Source organism: Clytia hemisphaerica, unplaced genomic scaffold, assembly GCF_902728285.1.
Source record: "Clytia hemisphaerica strain Z4C2 unplaced genomic scaffold, Clytia hemisphaerica genome assembly, whole genome shotgun sequence".
In the NCBI taxonomy this organism is placed as follows: domain Eukaryota; kingdom Metazoa; phylum Cnidaria; class Hydrozoa; order Leptothecata; family Clytiidae; genus Clytia; species Clytia hemisphaerica.
In genome coordinates, this window is record NW_027104105.1 from 101,568 (window position 1) to 128,381 (window position 26,814).

At 37.3% G+C, this 26,814-nt stretch overlaps 1 protein-coding gene across 1 annotated transcript in view; it reads left to right on the top strand.

Annotated features, from left to right (window-relative positions):
- LOC136813205 (uncharacterized) overlaps nt 1–12,982 on the top strand; it is a 33,506-nt gene extending 20,524 nt beyond the window's left edge. Inside the window, exons 10-18 of the mRNA XM_067069728.1 lie at nt 13–131; nt 605–732; nt 931–1,034; nt 1,582–1,864; nt 2,070–2,299; nt 8,894–9,044; nt 9,556–9,778; nt 11,016–11,332; nt 12,208–12,982. Coding sequence (XP_066925829.1) covers nt 13–131; nt 605–732; nt 931–1,034; nt 1,582–1,864; nt 2,070–2,299; nt 8,894–9,044; nt 9,556–9,778; nt 11,016–11,332; nt 12,208–12,398 — 1,746 coding nt within the window. The 3' untranslated portion in view covers nt 12,399–12,982. The remainder of the gene's footprint in view (nt 1–12; nt 132–604; nt 733–930; nt 1,035–1,581; nt 1,865–2,069; nt 2,300–8,893; nt 9,045–9,555; nt 9,779–11,015; nt 11,333–12,207) is intronic.
- The last annotated feature ends 13,832 nt before the right edge of the window (nt 12,983–26,814 follow it).

Below are 26,814 nucleotides of genomic sequence, written 5' to 3' on the forward strand. Positions count from 1 at the left end.
TATTTTTACTAGTACTTTGAGTTGAAAGAAGAGCAAGCGATATTTGAACTTTCAAAGAATGGCATTTCTACACACAATATCACATTAAGCATGATGACATGGTCTTTAAATTTGACTGCAAGATCATTAAGGTTTGTACATTTCCCAACATCTTGTCTGCACAAACACAATATTGTTAAGAATGTTACTGGTTTTCAACTTTGTTTACAAGGATCAAAAGCATTAAGATTTAAGAGTGAACTTTATGGAGTTTTTTTGCTAATTTGAAGATTACATACAACATAATTTGCTGTAATCTAAATTGAGCTCTTGATTTGGAAAATTTTTATAGCTGATGAGCTGATGGTTGTTTACTTTTTTCTTATTATATTTCGAGGCTGGGTCAGGCTGGCAGGCTAATTCAAGAAAGTATTTTGTGGCTATTTTTACACTATAGTTGAAAAATGTTACTGAATTTCACAGGAGGAATCTGAACTAAGTACAATAAAAATGTTATTTTGAAAACTTTTCAAGAGATACTCACACTTCCGGTCTCATTCTATTGTCTACAACATCACAACACCCTTATGTTCGATTTATATAATTTCTAATGTATCATGGTCAGGTTTACATTAAAAGAGGCGATTTTATTGGATGCTGGAGTTGAATACACAATGAGTCACCAAAGAGGTTTTATCAAATCACAAAATCAATGCAAAAGAAATGGCGCAGGAACCACTGCTTTCATAACAGGTTTATCTTCATTGATTTCATAAATTGCATCATTTTCAATTTCAAACAAAATTATTTCCAATAGACAATAGACAATTAATTATATCTAAATATTAAACCTCAACTTTTCCTTTGAACGATTAGCAGTAAAAATATTATCTGTACAGATGCAAAATATCTGTTAAATTCATGAAAAAACATTCTCAACTATTCTCATAGGCCTATCAATCGATCAAACAATGCAGATCAATCCAATTTCCCCAACTCATAACTCAATATCACCAGACACATTAACTTCATTTACATTCTCCGTATCAACTAGTGTAAGTAACAACAAAATTCTGTCTTGCCTGAAATATTCAATAGATTAACCGAAATCATCATCTAGCTATCTAGATTGAGCACATTTAGATATTTTGAGCTGTCGAGATAACAGGAAAAAAAAATTAAGAGTAAATAATTAAGAATAATCAAGGTGACAGCTCGGCTACCCCTTTTCTAATAAGGCTGAACTTCAATAAAACATGCTGGTTTGCCGCCATCCGATCTGCCCTACCTCGAGAGCTGCTGACCCAAAAAAGGTTTATCATCATTTTGAAGATATTTTTCTTCTCTAAATCAGAACCTTTATTGTGTCTATCAAAAAAAATTAATAAACTCAATATTCTTTTAACTTTTAACCCACAGATTTTAGATAATTTCTTTTGTATATTTGAAGTACGAAAGAAGTATGAAATTTCATGTTATGTACCTTTATTGACAAATTTTTCTTGGCTCTGATGTCTTGTTTGTTTATCATCAAGCACTATTCAGTATGATTTCATTGCAATGATTTATTTCATAAACCAAAAATTCTTTTAATACCCACAGGAGAGCCTCACAGTCACAACAAAGTCAACAATCAAATTTGAAATAAGAAAATCAAGTGATGACTCGCTGGTTTATACTGTTCCCATGGATTCATGTAATGGTGCAAGTTGTACGTTCACAGGTTCCAGTCTAACTCTATCGTTACCGGTGACTTTCAACTGGGAGAATGGAACTAGCTACTATGTGACTTTAGATGCTGGAGCATACCAGAATAAAAAGACTGGAGTAGAAACGATGGAGATTCTTAAAAATACATGGAATTTCACAATAATATTTTCAAAAGGTTAGAAATCCAGTTCTTATGAGTTCTAAATCTAGTAAAAAATTCTGATGAATGCAAAACTAGCAGGGGTTGCTTTCTGTTCCTGAAAAAAAAATACATTGGTTGAACTTTTACAAATTAACCAAAATTGACCCGGCCGAGGGAACAGAACAACTCAGTGTACTATTTGATTAACCCCTAATTGACCATTATTTTTTTTATACAGATTCATACAGATATTATACCGAATGCAATCTTGACAGCATGGTAATGTACATAAACAAAACATTCATTCCATTGCTGACAACAACTACTCAATTTGTTGCATCGTGGAATGATCCTAGTTGCCAAGGAACTGATGATGGTGATGTATTGACTTTGTCAACTGGTTATTCATCATGTGGGATGAAACTTATTCAGACTGACAATAATGTGATTTTCCAGAATACAGCAAAGGTAACCTACACACTTTTTGTTTGTCTTTTAAATACCCTTGTTTTTTTATCTGATTCATAAAGTAAAATATTGCTCCCGGAGAGGGCAAGAACCCACTCAAAAAAAAAAGACCCACACAAGCAGGGGGGGTACCAAGTTGTGGTACTGGACCAGTGCCGAAAAGTTGTACTTTCTTGTTTTTTAAAATTTTTCTAAGACCACCACCACTTAGTACCCTGGAACTAAGTTGAATTTACCCCTTAAAATAGGTATACAACCCCTTAGTACCCGGTACAATCTTGATATCACCATTAAGAAATGACACACCACCGTTAAGTACACTGTACTAAGTTGATTTTCCCCTCAAAATAGGTATACCACCCTTTAAAATTCCTGTCAATTTAGGTCAAGTTAAATATCATTTTCAAGCAAATTTTCTTAGGACCCTCCTGGCGCTCCGGAAACTTCCGGAGTTTTCCAGAGAAGCTAAAAAACAGCACCTTTTGCTCCGGACGTTTCCGGATCGCCAGGAGGGTCCTATTTTTTTTAATGAAAAGAAAAAGATTCAAATATAAACAAATTTATAACAAGCTTGTCAAAGAAATAAAAAAAACTACAATAACTTAGTCTCGAAAAAATGAGAAATAAGAATAGCTAGGAGAAAAGCTAAAAATAGTTTTAAAACTATGCTCATCCAAAGGTAAATGGAACAACCATCCCAAGAAAATCCTAGGAACTTATAAAGTATACTATTGAATTAAAATCACTTCTGGCCCTGCTGGAAGTTTCAAATTTCATCAGGGGCAAAAAGAACAACACAGAAAAGTTAGCAAAACATGTAATGATAAACACCCAGGGGAAAACAAAAACAAAAGTTTGATAATTTTCTTGCATTTTCTTAAAAATTGGATAAGTCAAGAGAAAGTGAAAGACCATTTTTTGTGATTTTGCAGGACTTTGAGTAGCAAATATTAACTTGATGCCTCATGTTTGGTATTGAGACCACCATTTAGTCCCTTGATACAAAGTTGCAAAAATGTTTTTTGTATGAAGAGTTAAGGCGGCAATCACAAATATCTTCATTGGGTCTAAAAAGTGAGTCGGTAGGTCGGTTGATCGTAAAGTTTTTTAGGTTTTCCATTATAAAAGACCTCTATCATCCATTTTTGAAGTGTATTCTTGAAAGAAACTGCCAGGCAGCCAGTAGCCAAAACAACCGCATGTTTTGGGTGGTTTCAAATTATGACCTTTGAACAGTGTGACCTCCAATCCAAAATGGCGCATGTAATGATAAACAAAGTTAAAATGCCACGAATGCAAAAAATCAGCAATAATAAAATTTTTGAACTTGTGAAGGAAACGTCATTGACAGAAAAAGTCCGACAAATTTACTGGCTCACCGTCTCAATCCTACTCAATTTTGGAGAGTCGGTCAGGTAACGGGAAACGAAGATATTAGTCAGTGTAGACTTAAACTCGTATATCAAGATGCGGCAACCTCATTGGTCGTAATTTGATAAACAGCTGCGAAGGAGCGCTGGGAAGCAATCAGTAGAAGAGACCACTTTCTTTTTGTTGCAGACTTCTCTCAGGGATTACTTGTCAATGTACATGTACACATGTGTTGTGTAAACTTGTCAGCATTGTATTTTTGTATAAAGGAAAAGATAAAAGAGGTAAGACTAGCCTAGTTTCTAATCCTGATATAGAAGTTTAAGATTAGACTGTTAGTGATTGCCGCCGCCTAAAAGTCTATACCGTGAGTGGTCCTAAATCCGACAGCATTGCCTAAATCCGATGGGGTATTTCAAAGATACAAACTAAAATAAAAACAAACTTTTTGCTGTGACACAATGAAGATACCAAAGTCTCAACTAAACTGAGAGATTTGATACACTGAACCAATTGAACCAAAACATTAAAAAAATTGCTTCTTAAACAAAACATAATTTTTTATTACAAAATTGTTAACGTTTTAAACACGAGCAACGGATTCAGAATAATAGAGGTAATTATTTTTACAACTCGCACATTTTAGTCTCATCTTGCAGTGTAGACCTAAAGCTCTAAAACAGCATCTACTAACATGAAAACCAGAATAAGATTCTTCAATGGGAATCAAAACTATAAAGTGCACTTACAAACATCAATATATCAGATCTAACAAAATTAATAACGGCACTGTCATCATTGGTCACCATTGACAATAAAACAAAAGATTTTCTGTCGAGAGTCTTGTAAACATTCCAACAACTTCCATCAAAATGATCTGTCACAGCTGAGTCTACCATTTTTAACACGGTCCGAGGATTGAGCCGAGGATTGAGCCGAGAATTGAGCCGAGAATTGAGCCGAGAATTGAGCCGAGAATTGAGCCGAGAATTGAGCCGAGAACGCCTGCGAACTCCCGCGCGGGTGAAAAATTTAATCTGTTGATCATTTTCTCAAGCGAAGAGTACGCAAAGCGATTCTAGCTTTACATTAGTGCCGCGGATCATCAGCGGATAGTATTTAATTATTATCCTTTTATTTCTAGAACTTTTGCAAAAAAAAAAGGAAAAATAGAAAAGTTGTATTTTTTAGTGCTCTATTCACATACTGAATTTGAAAAATCTTCTATGTGGCGTTTTTTTGCAAACTGCAAAAAACTGATTTTTGTCCTGCTTTTGTGGGACTTCAGCTTAAGTGCTGGCGTGCAGCATAGGATACAAAGTCCAAATATGTGTTTCCCGTGATTTTTGTATGAAGAGTTTAGGTCTACACTGTTTTGTTAGATGTTTTGTTTCAAGAGTTCTTGCAATATAGTTTATTGTTCAACTTGGAGAGGGAATGTTTGTAAACATAGAATTTTTCTTCATAGGCTGTTCGTAAAAAATTGTTTGGTTCCCGTCACCCAACCAACCGTGATTTCTACTGAAAAATTAGAGTAGGAGAGTCGGAAACCATTTTTCCTGACAGCTGAAACTCCACCATCACCCTTCATGTTTTCTTTTTTGAGAGAAAGAGCAAACGCTAATCTCGCCCAAAAAAATAATTCAAAACCCGTTAATTCCATTTTTTCCCGCTTTTCAAGTCCGATTTTTCATTGCGGACCATATAGAAGCATCAAAACAAACCAGCGGAGCTTTTGAGAAGTGAAAAAGAGGCTTAGGGTGATCAAACGTTCGTTTACCACCCTTTTCTAAGGAAAATTCCGCCCTCTTGGACTGTTTCGTTCAAACAGAAAATATTTTTCGCCAGACCGACCGACCGACCCCCTTTTTGATGGTTGGAATGATGGGAGCCAAGGGATTTTTTACGAACGGCCATAGCAGTTAATATTTGGGGGGGGGGGTCGGATTTAGGCAGGGCTGTCTCAGATCAGATTTAGGACCACTCACGGTATACTTTATGGTTGATGTTGATAAACTTGGTGGAGTTATCAAAACAAATTTGTTGTCAAAGAGATTTAACAGTAAGAGGAAATACAGGCCAGATATCAAAAGCCCCATGTTTCGACTAATCGGCCCAAGTTTTAGAGTAGTTGATGATAGTCAGGCAGCTGAGGTCACATAAAAAAGTGCAGTAGCTACAAAGTTTGCCATGGCTGGAACCCCCCCCTGGCCGTAGGGGGGGGCTAAAAGGTCGAGCAGCAATTGGTACCTGATTTTTTACTGTGGCTAGGGGGGACTAACCATGTTAGGGGTCACCTAATTTTTCAGATGGACCTGGGGGCTAGATTCTATATTTGGTGATTGAATTATAAGCAGCCTACCAGACCATAGGTTGGCACTTTCTCATCTTATATTTTAATCTAAGCAATGCTCAAAAACTGACAATTTGGTATCTAATATATTATCTGCAGTGCCGTAGCAACTGGGGGGGGGGGCTATGCCCCAGTTTTTCTTTTTTAATTTGTGATAATTGTCTTATAAGTGCCTGTTTTGAGTGCATTTTCAAGCAATCTAGAGCTCAAATTTTCAAAATTCCCCCCCTCGGGCCAAACCATGGTTGGCCCTCGTGGTGTCACCAAACTTCAGCCCCCCTAATATGAAAATGCTTCTTACGGCACTTATCTGTAAAAATTCTTTAATCCTCTTGCATTTACTTAGATAAAAAATCTGTCTGGCTAGGGATCTGCACCCTGACTTACAAAACCTTGATAATGTAGCATGAACCTTCAGTAGTTAGCTTATCTCTTATTTCTTAGGGCATTTATTCTATTTAGCAATAAGCTAAACTAACTGTTGTATTTGTTTGATTGTTTGAAAAGGATTTTCGAAAAAATTTGACGTGTCATTGGCTTAGGGGTCACCTAAAATATTTGGCAACCAGGGGTTACCTAAATCTTAGGGGTCACCTGAATTCTTAGGGGGCACCTAAAACCTGCTGCCAAGCCATGTTTGCGAACAAACTTTAAACAGTTGTTTTCAATAGATACGACCTTTCTGAACACAAAATCATCAACCGGACAGTTTGAAAATAATTACCGGACGCGTCCGAAAATATTTTCGTATTTGATGACGTCACAAGCAAAATGAACATTTTTATGAAAAAAAGCATAGACATATTACAGTCAGGCACATCCTGGCAAATGAACGGGGTATTTTTCACTTGGGACCATTGGCAAATGAACGGGGTCGAAAACGAAAGTGACGTAATAGCGCCGAGTACCCAGTTTAATTGAACCGGGTTGGAAATATTTTGCTTCATTTCAAAGAACTGCATAGATGAAATTTTTTTTCCATGGGTCAATTTTGTCTTCGAAGATTGAAGAAACTTTTAACGAAAAAATAAAGTTCCCAGTTTTCTTCCTTTTTTCCCTTTTTCAGTTTGAAGTTCATTTTTATTCATTTTCACTCTTTTAGCCTGAGACGTCCTATCTCATTTACACTGGGTGACGAATACCCCATGCAAATGCTCACCCCGTTCATTTGCCAGGATGTGCCTGACTGTATTATATACCAATAGACGCGTTTTTTGACGTAGAAAATCGATCCTAAAGAAAGTGTAAATATGACGTCATCAAAACTTTGGAAGCTTGTAACTTTTTATAGCAAAATTTTCAGATATGGTTACTGACCATTTTCTTAATCTACGTTAAAAAACGCTTCGATCGGTATATAATATGTCTATGTTGGTTCTCAAAATTTTTTCAGTTAGCCTATGGGCACGCATGACGTCATCAGGTACTAAAATATTACCGGACACGTCCGGTAAGTAATTTCAACAACTCCGGTTGATGGTTTCTAGATATTTAGGTTGTATATTTTCAATTAAAAGTGGTTTGGGATTGTTCGCACCCCGTCCAATTTTTTTGTGACCTCAGCTGCCTGTCTATGATACTTTTTGTCTCTGAACAAAACACCTGCCTGACGGGCAGCAGGGTCGTGAAAGCAACAACTTTGGTTGTAAAAGAGCAATCAACTTGATTCTTTTTTTAATGTGTTCTGTTGATTTAAAAAATAATGAAGCAGTTTGGATGTATAAGTAGAAAACAAGGAATCTTTTTCTTCTTGTTTTTCTTTCATTTTGTGCGTGAGAGAGAAAAGTAAAGTCTTGAAACGAACATGAAAAAAGCCAGCAGAACTCCCCTGTAATTCAAGAATAATGAAAAATGAAACAAACAAAATGTATATATATTATAAATAAAAACAAAGAAAGAAAGACACAACAATGCACTTTCCAAATAACATAAAACTGCTGAACCAGGCCGAGCTGAACTAGTTATCAGCAGTACTGCTCCTTCCCTCCACCCTTTCCTTTCTGACTGAAATCGAAAGTTGCGTTTTCCGAATTTTTAAGACTATGTCTACATGGTCTGAATGATAGTGACAGATTCCTCAGACTTCTTAAAGCTCGATATACTATGAAATCACTTTGACGTGAGGACAGGCCATTATTTAAAGACCGCCATATCTCGAATTCGACCCGGTAACGAATAGGCGTGACACGTCACATTCAATCACGTGCGTTCAAGGTGACAAGAGCCGCGAAAATTTAGATAAACCTAACGATTGTAAAAACGCAATGTTTACGATGTAGGTAAGAACGAAATGCACATACTTCTTTTCTACCCAATCTCCTGTGTAAATATAGTTGTACAGAATTCTTATTACTTCACATCAGGCATGTGTCAAATATGCGGTATGATCAGGCTACAGCGCATCCATGCATTTCGGCAAATAAACAAGGGTGGAAGAGAGTGTATTTCCTCACGTATAATGAAGCGTCTCCTCTACGGCAATGAATTTTGATATTATCGTAGATATTGGGTCCGTTTATAAACAAAATAGCATACCGTAGAAAGAAAGAGTTGCCATTTCTTTAGTCTACACATAATAGACAACTTTCACAAAAGATGTTTATCAATAGAGATTTCAAATAAAAGAATGTTTAAAACATGGCTGATTGGCTTAGGTTTCGAAACTACCTATTGTTTCATTAAAACGTCAGTGCGCATGCGATTTATCTGAAGAATTTCAATATTCAAAACAAGAGCAGTGCTCATATCCCGAAGAGTAGGAGTTTTACGCTCGAAACTAAGAAAGATATGACGTAGCCTAAAGTTTTACGCTCGAAACGAAGGAAGATATGACATAGCCTAGCATTTCTTATTATTTTTCGTTTATTCAGGTAACAAACGGTAAAACTTCAACTTCAGAAATTGATAAAGCAGTAACATTCACAAAACACACAATCCAATGTGTCAAAGCCAAGAAGGTGAACGTCACTTTCACAAATGCTGTCAATGTCACAGAAGTCAACACAGTCTTCGCAAACCATTGTAAGTAATTTCAAAACACTCCAAGAAGAATCATCTATTTGACAAGCCTATTTACGTTATTATCTAAAACAAAACAAAATAAGACTAATCTAAACTAAGCAAATTCTAGCTTAGTCCAGAACCAGAAGCTGGAGCTCAACTACTTTTTACCTTTAAAAATTTTGATGGGGGAAAAAGTAGAAAAAGTCGCAGCGCCATAGTCATTCAAAACAGAAAGCGATGCTAGTATACGGCAGATTTTCTAGGTGAGAGACATCTCCTTACTTCTCCATGCATTTTCGTTACCAGTCTTCCCAAAGGTCGACCGCGCAGCCAAATTATTGATAGTTGTATCGTGAATAAGAAAAAGATAACAAAGATAGACCTTTTCATAAATTACGTTACCTCCTTGCCTCGTTTTGAAATTCTTGCCATGGTGACTAAATTCCAGCAGAATTTATTAAAACTACTTTCTTTTCATAAAAAATCATATATTACCAGACCGCAAATTCGTTCCATTTTTCTCCCTTAGCAACCATTGGTACTTTTTCACTTGCCATGGAACTTCATCCTGACAATAAATATACCGGCCCTGTAAACTTCCCGGCCGTTGTGAGCCTGGGAGAACGATTTAACTTGGCGCTGAAAGTAGAAGGTGGAGGTTCAACAAATCTTTCAGTGGTTCCTCAACAATGTTTTGCAACTCCCGATGTCAATATGTTGAACCCGATCAGAGAAGAGATAGTTGTCGATAGGTAAATTCAATTTACGAAAATTTCTGAGTCTATTTTTTATGTTTCGTAATTTTGAGGCCATGTCGGGGACTCAATTTATCCCAGCTGGTTCTAACCCCTCTAAATCGCTTCAGTACCATGGAAATATGCTACCCAGAGCTTTTGGAAGTACTTTATACTCGCTTATAAGGTCGCGTTTTTCCGTTTTTAGCTTAAAAAGGCTTAAATAGAGCTTAGAATCCAGCTTAGAACCGATTCAAAACGATTTATTTCGCTGAGTTTGGAATACCATTTTAAGAGGCTGTACCCCTAATTCAATAGATGAGGATTCTTTGTCTACAAGATACTGCATTCCCAGTATATATACTCAAAAGCAATCGAGTCTCTACGAGGGCTCCAAAAATATCCATCACTTGCTTCAATCTTCACTCGATTTGTTACATTTGAAAGAATTGGATCAGTCAACCTCGTTCCGGTGTATCAAAGGCCTTATCTATGTTACTGATGGACGACGCCAGAAAATATTATCTGGTGCTATAGTAATTTCCTTCCAAACCCTTTTGCACAAAACATGAACATATAAACGACTGGACATCCATCTCCTTTGTCATTTTGTAGAAAGGGTTGCCGCCTCGTTAAAAGCATAAAATGAAACAATAGATTTTAATGATATACCACTTGGGAATACCTTACTAACAACGTCAAAAGTCTCTATTGTTCTACTCTTCTCAAGTCTTTTATCTATATCATAACAAAGATAACAGAGGCAAAATCATCGTCAGCTTGTCAAAACTCCGACTAATATTTCTAAATTTTGACTTAAAAGTGTATTTTAGAGAGTGTCACATTCTAATATTCTTATTACACAGGCTCTCAACTTTGGCAAGCTATTTTTTCAAGTCATAAAAAAAATTATTGGAGTGACAAAAGGGATTCAAAAGTATACACGCAGTTGAAATTCTGCATTTCAGAGTTGAAAATGTTGATAAAATAAATTACAAACTTGTAAAAAAATTCGAAAATAATTTTTGTGTACATTAGGAGTAATGTTTAAGCTCTATCAATCTTTTTACCTAAATAATTCAAAGATATAAAATTATGACGGAATATTGTCGGATTTTTCATACCAATTTTGAAATACAAGCGGCAACGAAGCTCGCTTCAAAGAGACAATAATAGATAGATGTCCAGTCGTTTATATGTTCATGCACAAAATAAAGAGAAAGAGAGAGAGAACGATTTATATTACCCTTTTTAGATGTCCAGTATCTGACTATGGATTTCAAGTTGAAGATGCGTCATCCGGTTTGTTCCGCTTTTCATTTGATACGTTCCGGTTTAAAAGTAACAACGGTATGGTCTACATTCATTGCTCGACCGTAGTCTGTATTACGGGAATTGACGATGCGGAGTGTCAATTCGGCTGTTCCGGTAATCGAAGGAAGCGTTCCGTAGGGGAAAAACACCGGTCTAGAAGAGATGAAGAAGATGTTGTCACAACGGGTTCCGGAAGTTCCGGAATATCTGATGTTTATGCATTACGGACAGGCATGATTGTTATTATTGATCAAAGAGGTAGGAGCATGCAAATTTGGGGCGTATATTTACCTAGTGACTTTTCTTCTCCACACGGGAGAAGTTGAAGAAAACAGAATACTTACTAAAAACCATCAATTTACTGGGTTTTAGTACTTCTTAGCGTAGTAAATCTTCTAAGAGATTACTTTAATGGGATAAACTTTCGCGGGGATTAAATTTCGCGGTTGGGCCTATCCGCGAAATTCAAAAATTTCGCGGGGACTTAATTTCGCGGGTGGCACTATTGGGTGTCAATATTTTCACGATTTTTTTACTTTCACTGTCAAATCATACATGTTGGTTGTTGGAATACACATTATTTGCGCCTCTTTGATGCTAGTAACCAATCAATCAAAAAGTATTTACTTGACATATTTTGAGTTTTGTTTAGAAATATTTCGCGGATGAGGCCCTTCCAAATTTCCATTGGGACTTAATTTCGCAGATGACACCCAAATCCGCGAAATTTAATCCCCGCGAAAGTTTATCTCATTAAAGTAAACCTTAAGGTTTTGTTTGCTCCCTAAAAATTACGAAATCTTATTGGTTAAAAGAATACACGTTTGTTTCATAAGAGGTAAGAAAACAAGGCTTCGATCGCCAAATTCTTAAGAACAAGTTAAGTACATTTCAAGGCTTTGCAGACTCCAATTTCTTAGGAAAATAGCCAAAAATGCTCAGAAACTGGTCAAAATAAGAACATATCAAGAACATTTTTAAGGTTAAAACTTTTAAAAAGTTAAAAAAGAACATCTGAAGGCTTCAAAAGTTTTGGATGTTCTTATAAAAAACGTGTACTACACGACTCTCTGTAGTGAAGAGTCGGCCCGTTTTTTCAAGAGTAACAAATTCCTTTTGTCTTCTTTTTACAGAAAACTCAAACAAAGATTCCCAAAAAGATGGATTTTTTGAAAGCACACCGAATCAAATTCTATCCATCCTCTTCTTACTAACAATACTAATCGCAATCTTGTGGTTTGTCATTCGTCGGTATCGTAACAAAGAGAAAGCTCCCATAGCAACAGAAGGCGTCGTCAATGTAAAAAAACATGCCGAAGCATAAAAACCGATCCTCATCCCGAACGACAAGAAAAAAATAGCAGAATCTTGAAAGAAAACTAACATATATGATTTGGCATACTCTCGGATACCTAATAAGCGTCCCCCGCTAATTAATTTTTCGATCTTTTTCCACCATGAACATTTTTATGGGCCCACTTATTCCAAACCCCCCGTTTATTAGGTACCCGAGAGTAATCAACAAAAGCTAATCAACAGAGCCAACAAAAACCTCGACCGAAGTATTTATTTCGAGGCAACTTTTGAGATGGAAAGAATAAAAGACATTTTGTTAATTTTTTCGCTGGTCGAAACGCAAAAACAAATCACTTCCATCAGAACAGGATCTCATATGTAAAATGATGATGTAGATATTAAGTGTAACGATACCTGCTAGATAGGTCCTTTTATTTTTCGTAAAACACTACCCTCAACTTATATTTTAAGTAGTATTAAATAGAGACGCGCCATTACCTATAAATAAAAATGGTCAGAATTTTGCACTAAAAAGCACGTCATAGGATGTTTTTAGTCATAAGTATCAATGTATTTTTCAAGAACAGATAGGGAAGAAACTAAACCAATTGATTTGTAGTTATACGGACTGGTCGATGTGCGCTAGTTAAATAAAAAATCAACCTTACATCTAGGACGCAGCAATTCTTGCGACTACAATTAATATATAAACAATCGCAATCTCCATTTTAGAGTTCAGTAAGCTGGATACAGAAACTAATTCATATATCACACTTATGTAATCTGCAATGAGCAAAGACTCTCTAAAAAGAAAGTAACGCCTCAATACCAACATCACATTTATTACATCTAGATGTGGGTACTTTTATTATCGAAATGCGGTGCAAATAAGGTCTTATAGTCGATTAAACCATGGAATTATTATAGACACTGGAAAAACAATGAGCTGATTTTTGCCAATTTCTCATGTACAAGCCTTGTCCGCAGTAATGACATTATTGTTCACCCTCCTTCCACCATTAAATGATTTTCCGTATTATTTTAATTGCATTTCTCATCAAAATACACTTTTCCAATTCCCAAATGAGACTTTAAGTTCTCCTCCGAGATTCAAACTCGTCTAGTTAATTACTAATTATACGTCGTTCTGACGTTTTAAATTTCGAGAAAGATGGAAAAACATGTTATGTATAAGAAATTGAATATTGTGTGACAGTAGAGATATTTTGAGAAAACATCACTCATCCCAAAATAAACAATCTGCATTATCCATTCAAGTCCAACGTGCTTACGCAGGAATAGACCATGAAAAGACCTTCTCTAGCTACCAACATTCAGTCAATGGAAAATCATCATATACCATTCACGTTGAATAGATTTACGCATGAAGATCATCGAGGAAAACGGACTACAACCCCGTTAGCCCAAGAGTGACTAATATGTTTACAAATCACTGACACACTGAGATAATTGAGAAAAAAGCCAAAAGACTGAATCAATCTACGCACAACACTGAAAGATTTATGAGCTGGGATCGAGGAAGCAATCCCAACCACATGAATGGACGCGGACAACTAAACCAACGTGACTATTGATCCCAGGCTCTAAATCCAGTCCTCTAAATACTCATAGAACTAAAAACTATAATACCGGAATCACAAAATCATATGGAGTCGGAAACATACTGGGGAGTCGGAGAGCGTGCTGGGAGTCGGAGAGCGTGCTGAGAGTCGGAAGCGTGCTGGAGAGTCGAAACATGCTGGAAAGCTAGAGAGTTACGAACCGTACTATTAGTAAAGAGACTTGTTACTGATTTAGATCTGGAACCTTCCATAACATCAATTGCAGATATTATCGTGTTATCGACTTTTTAGACAACTATATTAAGGAACAGTTATTTGGAGTTATTGAAATATTAGTGATCACTTTTATGTAAATATAAAATTCATTCGATCGAAGTTACTATCGTCCATTTACTATCTTCTTAAATTGTACTCTTTCAGGGTACACTGCGCCTCGGGGTTTAGTGAAACTGTCTGGTGAAATATCCAGGGAGTTCCACACATAAATCACCGTGTGCGACATTGGAGGCTCTACCTTAGAACTCAAGTTGGATTTCTCAAGAGTGCTACATTACATTCAAAGTACAATAGATTTACACCAAGCGTTGCTTTATTTTACCAGTGTGTAGTGGATTTATTTCGATTTTCATTTTACATTTCATTGAAGTTGTTGGACTATTATTTTATCTCGTTGTACGTTTTGAACTATTAAAAATTGTTACATGGTTAACTTAAAGTGACTTTGCATTTTGAATTTTATTTTGATTTGCATGGTTGATTGTTTCTTCTTTACTCGTTGAATTATTGATTTTGGAACTTTTTGCATCAACGGTATCTATTTTTATCGCTTGTCAATTATTCAAAGCAAAAAGAAGAGAGAGGATCCAAAACTGTAAGTTAGAACTTTCTTACTTTCGTACCTGAATTATTCATGATGGCATCGAATTTTCAAATCCGGAGACCGAGGAGACGAAGATCCTTCCCAGAAGAATCCCCGGATCCGATTGACGCAGGAACCCCTTTGCGCCATCCTCAAATACGATCTAATCATCGAGACATACTTGATTCATCGACGAGCGACGACCATACATATGAGGAACTGAACACTTACAATAGTGAAGGAGGATATCGCAGTAATGCCAGCGGAAGAGGAAATCGGATGGATGACATCAGACAGAATCAATTGACAACAACAGAGGAGAAGCCAGATCAAAGGATGACAGGCACATCAGTACATTCACGGTAGGAAAGAAGGACCTACCTGTCTTCACAGGTGAGGATACTGACAACATCATGTCCTTCTTCGAACATTTTGAAAGGCTTGCTTTATGCAACGATTGGAGTGACGATAGAATCTTGAAGATCTTACCAATTACATTCGAGAGGAGTGCAGGTTTCTTCTACATGCAACTCCCTGCCGATACAAAGAAGTCCTATGAAAAGTTGAAAGCAGCAATGATTGCAAGATTCTCATCAATGCAAACGAGATGCTCCAGAAAAGCTCAACTGGCAGCTTTGAAACGATCTGATTTTACTTCTCTCGGCGACTACATCTTCAAGCTAGAGACAATTGCCTTTCAATTGGGCCTGACCTCCGAACAAAAGTTGGAGGCCCTGCTCAGTGGTTTAGATGAACCCCTTCGCACAGATGTCATACTCAAAGAATTCAAAACCTTTGAGGAGGCGGTACCTTACGTTACGTTGAAAGACCCAATAACAACCTCCACGAAAGACTCGAATAAAATGATAAAAGAAATACATGCAAAATTATCAAGTGGACAAGCGTGTTCTGTTCAACCGAACCAGGCTTCGAATAGCAACCAAAATTTCGAAAAAGACTTAGAAAGAAAAATGTCAGAGATGTTGGAGGAAAAATTACAACTAACAGCTGCGCAACCCCAACAATTGAATGCTTTTGGTCAAACAAATTTGGCGTCGACAACAGATTCTTCCCGAGAAATCAACAGGTTACGGAATGAAGTTCGTTTACTTAAACAGGGTAACGGAAGGCCCCCAAGGGACAAAAGTATTGGATTCAATAGTCGATACATGCGCTCTGCCGATGGTCAACCAATATCTTACACTTGCCAACGTGTCGGCCATACCTCGAGAGTTTGTCGCGAAGCTCGAGGTCGTGGCAGGTACAACAACAATCGTCGAGGTAGCTACGGTGGTTACAGTAACAGATACGATGGAAATACGAATTATTATGGACATTACAACTACCAAGGCAACAACTATCTAGAAGATGGCAATCATGGAGGACAACAGAACAATATTGAAGGACGTGGAAGGGACCCACGAATTCCATTCAACGATGGTAGGCGTTTTGTGTCAAGACCACAAGGCCCTCCAGCTTCGGCAACAAATCAACAAGAAACTCAACAGAACCATTCTACGAAAAGAGATAGCAACAACAATGCATATACGACTAAACGGAACACTTTCAACTGTATGATCTATCCATCGTCGAGTGAAAGCGATTTAAAAGCTAATTCCCAACCTAATCCTCCAGATCCCTCATCTCCTTGGCATGAAATGAAACATGATGAGCCTGTCAACTATGAAGACATTGAACTTTGTAATGACGACTCTGATGTCGAAATAGAATATACTCCACGCTCTCCCCCTCCCAGTTATTCCTCCCAATCCGACACCCCTTACCTTCGCTCTGGAGAGAAAAAGAATGAAGAAGATGATGTTCAAAGCAGAAACCCCGAACCAGACGGACTCAAAGTATCATTCGAAGACAATCAAGATAGAAAAGAGGCCAACTTTGACACAACATACGATGATGAAGAAAAATCTGACTTTGCAGCAAAGAGCAGTGAGACCAACGAAGTTGAAGACTTAATCGACATTAATGCATCTTTACAAGATAAAAATGAAGTTCAGTCCACATCGAAGAACATTCAAGTCCAGACGGTCGAGGGAACATCAACAAGAGACAGTAATGAAGCATTATTTGGCATCGAACTAATCCCCGTTCAAAAGGAACAGTTTTATGAAAAGGACACAACAACAGTCGATGCAAACCACAAAACTTTATTTCAAAATGTCCTTGTACAAAAGATGAAGAAAGTTAAAAGTCGCTTCATCCAGGAAAGTCCTACCTCAGTCCGAATTTGGGGTAAAATATTTGGATTAGACTGTCAATTTCTGATAGACAGTGGAGCTGCCATAACAGCTATCAGTCGAGATATTTGGGATGGAATCAAGAGCTTAACAACAATCTCACCCTCAACAAATAATCTTCCTAATGTCGTAACCGCCAACCAAGAAGAACTAGCAATACAAGGGTCCATATTTATACCCTTGGAAATCGAAAAGGAAAAATATATGACCAATCTATACATCGTTGAAGGCTTGAGCCACAGCATAGTGGTGGGACATAACTTTCTTACTGAAAACAATGGAACGATCAATTACAAGGAACAAAGTTTAACTCTCGAAATTGATAAACCATCACTTCCGGTACCAAAAGAACACTTTGAGGCGATACCTTTACGATCGATGTCTAAACGCAAGCCTACGACTGAACTATTTTCAAGAAAGAAGAAGAACATTTTACCACTCTGCGAGACGATTTGGCAATTCGAATATGATTTTCCATCTGGAGACGATTATCTCTTCGAACCATCAGAGGAACTGAAACAACAAACATCCTTGAACATAACTCCGGCAATTTTTCGGGGAAGCAGTGGAAGAGCTACCTTGAAAGTTACAAGTCTCAATGAGAATCCCGTCAAAATTCCTGCTGGTTCTCTTCTGGGCACCCCTGGTCCAGAAGACAACTTACAAAGACGATTTGTGAAGGGATTCAGTAACTTGGCATCACCTTTATACAACCTGACGAAATTAGGAGTAAAATTCAATTGGGATGACACCTGTCAACAGGTATTTGAGGAACTGAAACATACTCTCACGTCCGAACCTGTAGTTGCTCTACCAGATTTTACAAAGAGATTCTACCTACAAACCGATGCGTCCAATACTGGAATCGGGTGGACCTTAAGCCAAAGGTATGGCAAGCTAGAAAAGGCCGTGATCTATGGAGGACGTCGTTTGGATGAAGCAGAACAAAGACTATCTGTTATCGAGCGAGAAGCTTTAGCAATCGTGACTGCCGTAAAGAAACTTCACCCGTACCTTCATGGTAGGCAATTCACAATTCTCACAGACCATAAGCCACTGAACTACATCCTGAGCACAAAGGACAGCACTGGTAAATTATGTCGCTGGAGTTTATATCTACAAGCTTATGATTTTATCATCGAGTATAGACCTGGAAAGGCAAACGGGAACGCAGACGGTTTGTCAAGAATTCCATGGGATCAGCTACAAGTAGAAGCCCAAACTAAACCAAAAGTATCCAAAAAGAAAAACCAAACCATTGATTGGGAAAAGAGAAGACCAAACGAACCAATAGATATCCCGGAAAGAATGAACGAAGAAATAAACTCCTTTGATCATACAACCAGAGAGGCTGAAGACGGTCCTTCAAATATCAATGATGAGGAAACATTTCAAAGTCCATCAGAAGCAGCCAACAACCTCTTCTTCGCTGCTATTACGAAAAATACCTTCGACAAAGACGAAATTCAACGACACCAAATTGCGGATCCTGATTTGAAAGCAAAAATCGAATATCTGCAAAAGAAGACTCTACCCGAAGGCAAGCAAAAAGATACTGTTCTGAGAAACATTGACAACTATCTCATGGATGGAGGAGTTCTTTACCACATCTATAGCCCAAAGACCACTACACCCGAAGGTGTATGGAAACAATTGGTAATCCCAAAGAAGTTCCGCGCCACTATCATGAGGTACAATCACGATGAACCCAACGCAGCACACTTTGGCTTTGCCAAGACCGCTGACAAAATCAGAAGACGGTACTTTTGGCCAGGGATGTTGACTGATATCCAAACCTGGGTCAACACCTGCATTATATGCCAACAGGATAAAGGAACACCATCAAAGAAAGCACCATTACTACCTATAGCAACTGGAGAACCATGGAGCGCACTTCACTGTGATGTAGTTGGACCTTTCCCAAGAACAGACGCTGGGAACAGATACGTAGTGGTTTTTATTGAACGACTCACCTCTTGGCCTGAGGCATTCGCGACTGCCTCGACCGAAGCACACGTTATTGCTGAATTGTTACTACACCATATCATATTTCGCTTTGGCGTTCCAAGATACTTTGTCACTGATCAAGGTACCAATTTTTTGTCTCATTTGATGGCAGAAGTTTGTGCGATGTTGAATATCAAACAGATTAGCACCACGCCATACCATCCTCAATCTAATGGCATTGTAGAAAGACTTAATGGAACCATTGTTAAAGGCATTTCCCACTTTGTTGCTTCAAGACAGAATGATTGGGACCAGTATCTTCCCTCAGTACTCTTCGCTTACCGTACAAGTATCAATGCGCATCCAGACAGGATTCGCCATACTACTTAATGTTTGGAAGAGAGGCTACGCTACCAAGTGACCTACAGTTCAATCCTGGACGAAAATTATCACCTTCAATTGAGGATCATCGTGAAAGGATAGTTGATCAAGTGCGTACCGCTCAGAAGCTAGCACAAGTGAACCTACGAAAAGCCCAACGACGAGACAAGTACTACTACGACAGAGGGGCCAACACTCAGTTCAAAGTCGGAGATAAGGTCTGGCTACACAATAAAAAACGTTATAAGGGCCTGAGTCCAAAATTGATGGCAAAGTGGATTGGTCCATATCGAGTCACGAAAAAGATATCCGAAGTAAATTATGAGCTGAATGATCCCCTCAATAAAAGAAAACCAACGACTGTGGTCCATGTCAACCGAATGAAGCCATTTAATGATCCAAACTTTCGTGCTAATAACGATGATTCCTCTGATGACTTGAGTGACGTATCTGAAGAGAATGAAGAATCAGAACACGAAGAGACAGACTCATCCACATCTGGAAATCAAAATCAAGAGCAGACTGGACCAGAAGAGGTCAATGACACTGTTGTAGAAGATAAAACCCAACCTGATCCAGACCAAACTTTTGAAACTTCTCAAGAAATGGAAGCAGATGAACCGATCTACATGGTGGAGGAAATCTTGAAAATGAAGCTCAAGAGAAACAAAAGATACTTCTTAATAAAATGGCAAGGATATTCTCACGACGAAAACACCTGGGAACCTGAAGAGAACTTAAACGCAGAGTTGGTCAAGAGATTCCTAGACCCCAATCTATCGATTAACACCATCTCATACAGAAGAAGCCAGCCCACTTCGCTGAAATGGTCATTATTTCTGGTCCTTATGTTCATGCCAATAATATTTGGATCAAGACTGGGAAATCTCTACGATTGCACCACCACTACTCCACTAGCAATATACGAATTCCCAAAAATACCGACATGTACTCATTCTATGACAAAAAAATCAGAGCTTATAACGAAAGAAATGGAAGTCTTTAAGTATTCGCCGAACATCACTCACTTTAACATCCATTACTGCACGTTATACAAAACCACCACAATTTGCGATTGGAAACCAAGAGTTGCCTGGAGCAGAAAAGTTTCCTCCAAAAGGAGACGTCTAATTCGGAGGAAATCTTTATCAGTCCATCTGATTGTATCCAAGCATTCAATACGAAAACATACAATGGAAACCCTCTTGAAAGAAAAAGTGGACATCGTTTTGTCAGTACACACCCTGATGGAAAAGTGGCTAAATGCAAGTATTGGAAGAAGACAACGTTAAAAATCAAGGAATTGACCCTTAGAACCTTCGATGCTCAAGTCGTTGGTAAAGAAAAATACATTGAACAACACTTAACCAACAGCAAATGCCCAAGCGAAATTCCAAAAGGACAATCATACGGCTCTTGTACCATGAAAGATGCACCAAAAAGTGCTCTAGTTTGGAATGACCCACATCATCCAGCAATCGATTGGCATTCACTAGGAAAACATGAAGTAAAGCAAATGGAGAGTCATGTTCTAATTCCTTCTCTCAAAGTTGGTGGAAGCATCCAAAATGAATATGGCGAAAGCAAAACTACTCTTTTGCTTGATAACGGTCTATTACTAAAGGACCCAGTGATGAAAGGAAACATGTTCGAAGCCCTTAAAGACATGGTGACTGCATATTCCAAACGAATGGTATCCGACACTCTTGGACCTATCCTACAAGCTCATATTGTGCGTACCCTTATTAACCAGAAATTGGACATTATTCAAGAATGGGAAAGACTTTGTTTCATACAACAGGAAGTGTCGAGAATTCAACGATGGATGATAGCAGTTTTTCCTACAACTGCAGCCCGATGGATTCACCAAGAAAGTGGAGTCACCGTCCACATAGTCGGAGAAGCCCTTCAAGTACATCGCTGTTTGAAAATTTCCAACTACCGTCTGATCACCAATCGAAGAGTAGGAAATTCATGTTACTTCGATATTCCAGTAAAAGCACCCTATCATAACCAAGTTAAATTTTTACGAATTATGGATCGACAAGTAGTAGAAAAATCTCACAAAATCAACTGCTCAGCCAGACCCCCTATTACGTATTTACAAAACAACGAAGGCTCATATGATGTGGTAGACCAAGAAGGGAAAGTAACCAAGACAAAAACAAAGAAGCAATTCCATGGATCCAGTTTTGTGAAGTTGCAAAAGATTAGAGGATTCGATGAAAGAATGATTCAGAAACCACCTCAACACCTGGCACCACACTCCATGCTAAACATCTTCTCCGAAATTCATGATGCTATGGAGGAAGTAAAACAACTACAGATAGAACGTGGAAATGGCGACCTTCTCACTGGTATTGGAGTTGGACTTGGAGGAGCTTTAGAAGCCGCTGCAGGAGGAACAAGCCAAATCATTGGAGCTTTAGGAAGTGGAATACAAGGTGTCCTAACTGGAGTTGGTAACTTGGATGGAAAGATTGTTACTTCCCTTGGTTCAGCTGCAGGTAATATTATCACTTCTACCGGCGATGCAGTGGAATCTGCTGGGAAAGGAATAGGAAGTATCCTCAACATCTTTGGTGGAATCGGTGGAACTATTAAGTGGGTCGTCCTTCTAGCTTTAATTGGAGCTTTTGTATACCTGAACCGAGGCTCCATAATAAAACTTTTCAAGAAAAATACCAAAATGGAATTCTCACCAGCCCAGCAACGGTTAGAAAAAGACGAAGAACATTCCCATAAAGAAATGCATAGGGAACGACGTCACCACCGTCATCATCATCAAAGACATCGCTTTAAAACGCCTAATGATGGGAAAACATTCGAAACAGTAACAGAAGAACCTGCTACGAGGGATCTCTTCACGTACGTTCATACTGGAAAGAAAAGAAGCCACGTCCATAAGACCAAACGACACCATGGACATGTACTGGCAATACATTGCCGATCAACTGACCAAGAAGAGCAAAAACACGGCATCAAGACAGGAGTCTATTTATCCATAGAAGGAGAAACAAAGACCTTTATTGCTCTAGTGGACACTGGTTCTAGTCATTCCTTATTGAACAAAAGAATTTGGGATAAGGCTGAAATCGCTCCATTCCTGACCCACAATGAAGGGACTATATTAGCATCAGTTACTGGAGGTATCCTTGAGACTGCTGGAAGTGCGATCAGAGATTTGGGAAAAGAGGATAAGAAACGCCGCTGCCGCTCGCTGTTTTCCTATTCTTTCCCTTTGAATTCGGCACCCTTTGAAGAAGCAAGGCTGTAGAATAGTTGAGCAAGAAGGAAGGTCGAAACAAAATGGCGTTACGTACAGGTTAACCAATGTTCAAGAAAGAAGTCCTTGAATAAAGCTTTCCAGTGAGTTATTTGTGAAAAAGAGACTGGGGAGTGAAAATTTGATCTTCTGGGGGTTTCCCCTGAGAAAATCGAGGAAAATCATTCTATATTCTGGGAGTAAAGATGGCGGACATGAGGCATGCTTGAAATTTTGAAAAATTGGGACCAATTTCTTTCTGGCTTGTATTGCTCTAAATGAATTTTTTGTGTTGCAGACATAATTTTTATGGGTAGTAGGAAGGTTGATTGTGACCACCTATGCCTTAGTTTTCCATGGCACTCTCTAGAACTTCTCGGCATTTTCATTTAAGATGGGCAATATCGGTTGATAATGTTGTTGTTTTTTTCAACTTTTAGATGAAAAAAATAGTGTAATCTTAGAAAAACTTCCTCCATGGTAATGGAATTGAGATTCAGTAAGTATACTTGATTTCCTCTATGGTACTTTCAGCTTTATCTAGGGAAAGCATTGACTTTTCGGTTGGAAATTTCAAGTTTCGACAACAAAAACATTGCAAAAAAGTTCAAATAACTTCAACATGTGATATATAAAGTCTGACTATTGATGGGCCATGATTTTGGCCGGTCAGTGGATTGACTCACAAGGCTTTGGCAATTTTTCAGCCAAAACATAATTTCATCGGTGGACTTTACAGTCTGTGTTAGGGTAATTCATACAGATTGCTTACAAAAAAGCCCTAGTTTTACAGTAGATTTTCATTTTATATATTTTCAGGCTAGTTATCGTCATTTTCTCTATGAAATACTGTTTATAACAACACTTCCCAAAAAAACCAGCCCACAGAAAGTTAAGTATTGGCCATCCAAGCACTGGTACACAATGAAGCAAAGATTGACTCAGGATGACTCGACATTTTTGCATTTTGACCTTCACGTTAGGCATAAGGGAAAAGTATGCTAAAAGAGGAAATTAAACCTGCAGAAACTATATTACGTGCATTATTTAGCTTGAACAAAACAGAATAGAATGGAGTAATATGTAAATATATGCAATGGATGTTGATATTTTGTAAATGTTTTCTGGACAACCGTGGATATGAACAGTTAAACCTGGTTGAGCACAGCCTACATATCCTTTGAAATTGGATATATACTTGGAAAATGTTCTCTGGAAAAAGTGGATTACCATACACGTATTATGTAAATTTGATCAGTCTGGAGAATATTTTTCGAATCTGCATTTATTTGGATGTTTGTTTTGTATCCGTGTTGTCCCTGGAAATATGGTCCAAACAAGTCATCAGAGCCAGGAAACACGTGGGCCAAATTTACCAAATGTGAACAAACTAGCAGACTAGAAGACCCCAAAAGTGCTTCTTTTTAAATTCTACAATTCTACTTGGACACATATTTTCACTTGTTATATAACAAGTTTTTCTGAGCACAATGATTATTTTGCCAATATTTTTTCCACATGTAAATGTATTTAATTTTTTAGCAATGAGTTACACATGTATTGGATTTAGTCCTCTATGGGGCATATTAATATAATTTTCTAGTCCAGCTTTCAAGTTTTACAATCTGAATCAGTACTAATTAAAAATCAGTTGTAAGGTTTTGGTCTTTTTTTATAGTCTTCTCAATTTTATTTCAAGTTAAGTCATGAATGATACTGATTTTTTTCATGCAATACGTCTTTATTTTCCCAGGTGTTATAAATGAAGGTGAATCATAAAAAAACATTTTTGGGTTTAATCCTTTGTAGAAAAATTTCAAATTATACACTTTTATTATACTGTTTTATTTGCTAGATAGATATATCATTATATCAGGGGAAATCCCTAGATGGAGCTGTTTTGTATAACTATTGTATTTTTTTCAATAATGTTTTTGGATTATTTTATGCTTTATTGTTTCGAGTTCAAATAAAGCTCTTATAAAAGAAAGATTTCATGATATTTGTGATATTCTAGCATTGATATCATGAATTATCATCGCTTCTTTTTTCTTTCTTTCTTTTGAGCTCTATTTTTGTCCTGTTTCCAATTTGTTCTAATACCCAACATCACTACCCGGCTGAAGAGGCCTCCATGATATTGTTTCTTAGAAACTCTAGTCCAAGAAATAACCAAAAATTATCCTAGTTTTACAAGCTTATCATTTTTTGGTTTTATAATGTGAATTTCAATTCTTTTAGCTACAGTATGTATAAATTGATGCGATCATTCTATAAGGACAATATTTTGGTCAAAGCTGGGAAATTCTCCCCTTCAAGTACACCGACGAAGGCTTGAGAAACACTGCGTTCAAAGTGAAAAGGGCTTATAAAAAATATCAAAATCCGCGATTAAAAAAAAATTATTTCACTTTCGATATCAATCACGGCTGCCATTTTTTGTTTGTACTTCTACTCTTGTGCGCATAACGAATCAAGCGCTCTGATTGGTCCAGAATAAAAACAATCGATCGGCCGCAGACATTTCAATAGAAACAAAAGATTCTACAGCCTAGCTTCAAATAGATGAATAGCCCATTTCTTATCCTCTTTTCCCAAATCTCTGGTGCGATCATACCAGCTAGCATAGCAGACCCACTGTCATTGAAAATCCAGGAATTTATGGTTGTCCCAAACATTGAAGAAGATGTAATCATTGGAATGAATATTTTGAGCTCGGAGAAGGCTATCATCAACTTTTCAGAACAAACCATAACCAGTGAGAGCAGGAGAAAGAGATTCTTTGCGAGTAACAAACGAAAAGAAACACCCAGAATTTGGAGTATCCTAGCAGTTATAGCCGCTATTACTGCATTGACGGTTGCGACCCTGTACGTTCTCACTTTGATCAAGAATCCATCAGACGAAGAATATTTACCAAATGGAAATCTCACAAGTAAATTTGTCAAGATACCAACTATTTTGCATGTTCGAGCTGGAAAAATGTTATCAGAGCGAACAAAACATATTGTGGTTATCGAATTTCCGGTACCAAGGATTCTAAACCAATACATATCTAATTCCGAAAGAATGATCCTTGGTATCATGCATAATACATCAAAATCCAATGGTACAACCGAATACCAGAGATTGAATGCTAAATGTCGAACTCGAATCCTACATGAATAATGAAAGAAAGGAAAAACTTTGTATATATAAACTATGTGGGTAAAATTTTTTTTGAGGAGTTTTGTTTTGTTTTACTACTGGAAGTTACTGTGAAAAAGGAATTATGAGTATTTAATTGTAACTAATGTGAAATTTGATATAAATGTTTGAATTTTTTAAAAGAAGAGCTGACATATTGTACGTAAAATTTGATATTTAGATTTGACATTTTAGGAACTCGAGTTTTCGTTATTAGTAATTATTTTTTCGTAAGTTGTGGAATAATTTTAAGGATTTTTAATTGTTTTTTTTTGAATTTTACTGAGAATTGGAAATAATTTTTAAAGAAGCTAAAATTTTGTGAAATTAAATTTAAAGTTGGAAACTGGTTAGTTAATTTGGTGAAAATTATCGAAAAACAAAGTCGATGATAACACAATGATGCACGTGGCGTATTTTTACGAACTAATTCACGATAAACATCGTTTCGATGAACGTGGCGTTTTATTACGAACTAATTCACGATAAACTTCGTTTCGACGAACGTGGCGTATCTTTACGAACTAATTCACGATAAACATCGTTTCAATGAACGTGGCGTTGTATTACGAACTAATTCACGATACGCATCAATTAATACAAATAATAGAAAAGGCCGAAAAATACATGATGAATAATAGAGATAGACGAAATTGGAAAGGGTACCCAGGCGAATTGTTAAGAATACAAAATGATGTTCATATACCAGACATTCATTTTGATGTGTATTGACGAGACACTGGTAAGCCGGCATATACTAGTGACTTTTACATACATATGGGAATGGATGTTGAAAAGGTGCACATGGTATGAGAATCGTTTTTATACTGGAAATAAATACTTTAGTGACGAGGACGTCACTTATCATTATATGGAGGTGTGACAGTAGAGATATTTTGAGAAAACATCACTCATCCCAAAATAAACAATCTGCATTATCCATTCAAGTCCAACGTGCTTACGCAGGA